Source organism: Leucopleurus acutus, assembly GCF_964270905.1.
Source record: "Leucopleurus acutus genome assembly, chromosome: 4".
NCBI lineage: Eukaryota > Metazoa > Chordata > Mammalia > Artiodactyla > Delphinidae > Leucopleurus > Leucopleurus acutus.
The window spans coordinates 127,517,563-127,523,407 of NC_139146.1; the positions used below are offsets into that span (position 1 = coordinate 127,517,563).

General features: G+C 44.3%; 1 protein-coding gene across 1 annotated transcript; it reads right to left on the reverse strand.

Moving 5' to 3' along the window:
- Positions 1-354: 354 nt before the first annotated feature.
- Positions 355-5,487, reverse strand: RPS3A (ribosomal protein S3A). The gene is made up of 6 exons (XM_082838008.1): positions 5,388-5,487; positions 4,528-4,631; positions 3,965-4,152; positions 1,352-1,560; positions 709-818; positions 355-522 (listed from the first exon to the last, which is right to left on the reverse strand). The coding sequence occupies exons 1-6, from the start codon at positions 5,447-5,449 to the stop codon at positions 401-403; spliced, it is 795 nt and encodes a 264-aa protein (XP_082694134.1). The 5' UTR covers positions 5,450-5,487; the 3' UTR covers positions 355-400.
- Positions 5,488-5,845: the final 358 nt, after the last annotated feature.

Below are 5,845 nucleotides of genomic sequence, written 5' to 3' on the forward strand. Positions count from 1 at the left end.
TAGAGCCCATGCTCCACAACAAGAGAAGCCACTGCAATGAGAAGCCCATGCACTGCAACGAAGAGTAGCCCCCGCTCGCTGCAACCACAGAAAAGCCCACGTGCAGCAATGAAGACCCAACGCAGCCAAAAAAAAACCTTAACCCATGTAAGGAAGTGTTTCCTTTTATTCACCATCTCTAACACGTCCAAACCATTCCAGTTGAAAACAGATCACTACCCTTTCTCAGCTACTTAGTAACTAAGAGCAGTGAATAAAATCCACACAAAAGGTCAGAAAAATTCACCACATTACTATCAAATCAGAACACCTGACTATTGTCAGATTATTTAAAAAGAGTGATCAGAAATTAAGTATCACAAATGAGGTCTTTTATTTGTCACCATTAAAAGTCTGATTTTTAAACAGATTCCTGGACTGGTGGCTCATATCCATCAGCTCGTTCAACTTTAGCACCTGTCTCGTCCCCAGTAGCTTTTCCAGAACTACTACCTTCACCATGTAGCTCCATGAGTTTTCCCACTAAAAGGAAGAAGAAATTTTGTTAGTTATAGCGTACCGTATCTTGAAACAGTTATCTTCAACACTATGTAGGCAAGACAAAAAAAAGTGCCATCACCTGGCCTCAAAACAACAACATAAAACCACCAAACAATGTATTTGTCCACACAATTTTTTCTTTCAGGAATCCTGTGGTTTCTCACTTACATTCAAACTTGGGCTTCTTCAGCATTTTTACTTTTCTAACAAAGACATCATGGAGTGGATAAATAGATTGGCAGGCCTTTTCTATGTCTTTTCCAATGCTGTCTGGAATCCTGCAAACCAGTAGTGATAAATTAGAATAAACCTACACTTCATTTAATCCACAGTAATCCTCATTCTGTTATTGCCCTTTCATAGGTGAAGGTTAAATGATCTGAATTACACAGCTAGTTAATAGCAAAATTAGCACTTGAGCCTTCTGAGTCCAAGCCTTATGCCTTTTTCATACACCCCTCTTAGCCAACTGCATGGGAACATCAGAAAAATGTTAACAGTTTTATCATCGGACGTCATCTGGGACCGAAACATTTTATCATCACTTATTCCCATACGTTACTGATTGTGAAGGGTTTATCTATTCAATGCCTTTTCTAAGGCAAAGGCAAGTCCTGGGCTTCAAGTCTCACTGCCAGGAGAGAGCTTCATCCAAAAAAAGGATAAATAAACCAACAAATAACATTTACTGAACACTTAATATGCTTTCATTTCAAGAGATGCAGACAGACGGTTTCACAGATAGAATTAAACATAGGTCTGACCCCACCTTGTCTCATCTGAGGGTTGTGTTGTGAGGGAAAATACTTACAATTTATTGACCACCTCTTTCAAGTCATTTGTCTGCACCTCTCGGGTCATGATTTCCATCATCTTCTTGCGGATCTGGCGGACCTGCTGGTGCTGGGCATAAGAGGTCTTCCGAATCTGATTGTTGCGTTTTTTAGTAAAACCCACACAGAAGAGACGAAGCAAATAACCATCGGTAGTCTTGACATCAACGTGAGCTTCAATCATGGTCTAGTGAAAAAAAGATGTGCCAGGTTTTAATGTTATCTATTTTTACCTCTCAAATCTAATTTAAAAAAAAGTGGGGCTTCCCTGGTGGCGCCGTGTTAAGAATCCGCCTGCCAATTCAGGGGACACAAGTTCAAGCCCTGGTCTGGGAAGATCCCACGCGCCGCAGAGCAACTAAGCCCGTGCACCACAACTACTGAGCCTGCGCTCTAGAGCCTGCGAGGCACAACTGAGGCCACACTCTAGAGCCCACATGCCACAACTACTGAAGCCCGCGCACCTAGAGCTCGTGCTCCACAAGAGAAGCCACCGCAATGAGAAGCCCGCGCACCACACCTAAGAGTAGCCCCCTCTTACCGCAACTAGAGAAAGCCCGCATGCAGCAATGAAGACCCAACACAGTCAAAAATAATAAATTTTTTAAAAAAAATTTTTTAAGTGGAGGCCAAGTACTCATTACACAATATTAAGTGTAACATAAATGACTAATTTACAGAGTTAACCTCCTTGAAGTGAACTTACCAACAATTACCCCAAATTCTTACTATCCTCCATATCTAATTAAATAAGTACGGAGTCCTCTCAGCTGTCTTTGCCCCTCCCCTCTAGTTAACTTCTCTATCTCATTATCACTATCTCCCCACAGCAACACCCCCTTTCACATATAAATGCCTTTTACAGACACATGCCAGCCTTTAACAACCTGCTCCTCCCCCAATCAATTCTTTAACTCTGCAAGGAAGAGAAAAATAGGTTTGAAGGGACTCTACAATACCAACATCTAATCCTATTCCATTTAAAAAAATGTGCTCTGAATAGTTGAAATTTTGTAATAACACTAAATACATACGTTTTAAAATGTCCTTTATGTTCCAAACTAAAGCCACACTGAGGATTAAATATTCAATTTCACAACTATAATTTTTAAAAATCCATCATTAGTCTTACTACTACCTAAATTCAAGAAACAAAAACTAGGGCTTCCCTGGTGGCGCAGTGGTTGAGAGTCCACCTGCCAATGCAGGGGACACGGGTTCGTGCCCTGGTCCGGGAAGATCCCACATGCCACGGAGCGGCTGGGCCCGTGAGCCATGGCCGCTGAGCCTGCGCGTCCGGAGCCTGTGCTCCACAACGGGAAAGGCCACAACAGTGAGGCCCGCGTACCACAAAAAAAAAAAAAAAAAAAAAAATTAGGTACCAACAAAAACTGAATTGCCTTCTTTGCATTTTGTTAACTTTATCTTAGTCTAAAAAATGAATACAATACAATCATAGTGAAAGGACCTTAAAATATTTCCAGAAATGCAACTATAAAACCTTAGGAGAGTATCAGAAATAAATGTAACAGAATAATCATCTCATACGAGACCGCAACATTTTGTCGTCATTCCTCCCCACACAAAAACATCCCCAAACGTGATGGTTAGCCAGACACATCTGAACCATCATTTCCTGTAGTTAAACCAATGGGTACTAAATGCTGTGTCAAGCTCTGTACTAAGCATGTTTACATGGATCTTTTATTTCATCCTCATAATTCCATGAGCTAATATTCTTTTTTTTTTTTGGCTGAGCTGTGTCTTCATTGCTGCGCGCGGGCTTTCTCTAGTTGTGGCGAGCGAGGGCTACTCTTCGTTGTGGTGCGCGGGCTTCTCGCTGAGGTGGCTTCTCTTGTTGCAGAGCACAGGCTCTAGGCACGCGGGCTTCAGTAGTTGTGGCTCGAGGGCCCTAGAGCGCAGGCTCAGTAGTTGTGGCACACGGGCTTAGTTGCTCCACGGCATGTGGAATCTTCCTGGTCCAGGGCTCAAACCCGGTCCCCTATATTGGCAAGTGGATTCTTAACTACTGCTCCACCAGGGAAGCTCCATGAGCTAATATTCTTACCTACAATTTACAGATAAAGAAACCAAGGCTTAACAAGCTTTAAGTTACTTTCCAAAGAGAACGTAACTGGGAAAAAGAGACAAAATTTCAGTCTCACACTCCTATTATAGCACAATAGATAATCAAAACTAGCCCAATCCATCCTTTCACTATAAAATTCACTAGATTCTGATGTCCAAAGGTATTCTGAAGACAGGCAAAGCTAAAACTGCAAACCTGCACCTAAATGTTCTTGAACCAGCCACTAATCCATGCAGCAAAAAAACCCTGATAACCCAATATTAAATCTTGAACTCAATTTAAACAAATAACTAAATTTAATTTAAACAGCCTCACTGCTGTTGCTCAAGTTCAACAGTGCCAATCCAAGACCGCACACTTAATAACAGCAAGAAAACATCAAGGGCTTAAAATGAAATCTAAACCTCAAATGCACAACACGCTCCTTTCCTGACATTAAATCATGACATCTCTGGTCATGCACGGCACAGCACCATGCACTTTAGAGAACTTTTATTCTCACCTGCCATTTTTTGACCATGGAGCACATTTTGTCACGGGTAAGATCCATGCCATGGAAATTAGTCAGGCAGTTTTTGCCCTGAACATCCTCAGTAATAAGCTTGAATTTTCTAAATGCAACTTCATCATTCTGCAGATCAGCAAGGCTCACTTCAAACACACGACCCTTGAGGCCATCAGATGCGATTTCTATAAAACAAGAATTAATTGTCAATGTTAGGAACCACATAAGCAAAGTCAAGTTAACATTCAAGCATTAAGTTTAGAAACCTAATGATAAATTATAAAGACCTTCACTTCTGTCAACTAAACCCATATGGACACCAACGACTTACTGACAGGGCTCATTAGAACCTCAAAACTACCCATGCACATTTCATTGGTAATTCTAAAAGTGCCATCTTGCTTCTACAACTGCTGCACTAAAAACAAGCCCCAAAGGGCCCAAAGCTCCAACCAAGAGCTGACACTTCCTTAATGTATCCCACCACACAACGAAAAGTAGACCAAGATACATACATGTCTCAGTTTAAGAAAAATACAAACGAAGAATAATATACTCACTGGTTCCTTGAGTTCTCGTGACTAGTGTTTTCCCAATATTTCTTATATTGAACATAGCTGGTGCTTTCACATCATACCAATCTTTCTTAGAAAATGGGTCAACCCTGGATTTAAAAACATGCTTAAATTTTATCGCAGATCACATAATTTTTTTAACTTCCCTCACTCCAATTACTCTAAAAGGCTAACTGACATGCAGACACTGGTGTAAACTATTCCTCTCAGGTGAGGGGCGCATATGTAAAATCTAGTTCTTCCCACCATGTCTATTTCACTATGCAGGCCTGACACTTTGGTAAATTATGCCACGAACATATACACTCCCACCCCACCCACCCATCCATCGGTGCTTCCACTACACCGGCAACACTGACTCCAAACAACATGCACGTCTCTTCAACTTTACTGGTACGTTAAGACATATACTGGTAACCCGGGCTCCTTACGGCCTCAAGCTATCAGGAGCGCCCAGGTTCCACCCGGCCCAAGCAGGGGAAGGACGCGAGGTCCCGAGTGGACAAAAAAAGTGCCTTTCACAACTCCAGCTCTTGGAAGGGCATTACCCGAGGAACTTACAAGGCCCGTGAGCTCACAAAACGGAACACGCCAGTCCCTAGTCACGGCAGCAATCCGACTCAAAAGGGGCGCGCATAAGGCCCACAAGGCCAGGGGGGAAGCAACGGGTCCGCAGCAGAGCAGCACCCGGATCCGCTAGGCCGCGGTTCGGAATTTACCAACCCGGCACGGCCCGCGCAATCCAACTAGCATCCTCGCCATCCAGCCCACACCACGACTGAGAAACCGCCCGCCGACTCCAGTAGGAGCCCCAAAAGCGGGCGGGCACGATAGTTACCACTTACACTTTCTTCTTGGCTCCCTTTTTACCGCCTTTCGTAAGGCGCTTGTTCTTTCCGACCGCCATGGTGCTGCTCCGAGAGCCAAAAGGACGGAAATTATACTCACGCGAGATCTTACGGGTACGGGGGCGGGACGCGCTGTCTACATGACCTTCGATCTTACGTTCTTCCGGCCTCAAGAATATCGCGACAACAGAGAGAGGCACGCGTCTGACCGTGGCTGCGACAGCGCCCTCCAGTGGGGGGAGTCTGCACAGCACGCCGCGGGCCGCTCGCTGGGGGGGCTGCGCTCGGAGGCGGTGGCGCTGGCAACCTGAGGTGCGGACTCCTTGGTTACCTGGGGTTCCCGTGGCTCCGGCGCCCGGAAGTAGGTTTCCGTGGGAGGACGCCCACTCAGCATCATTCAAAGCTGAACTCACCTTCAAGCCTGTTTCTTCTCCAACAGCGTGGGATTAGAGATC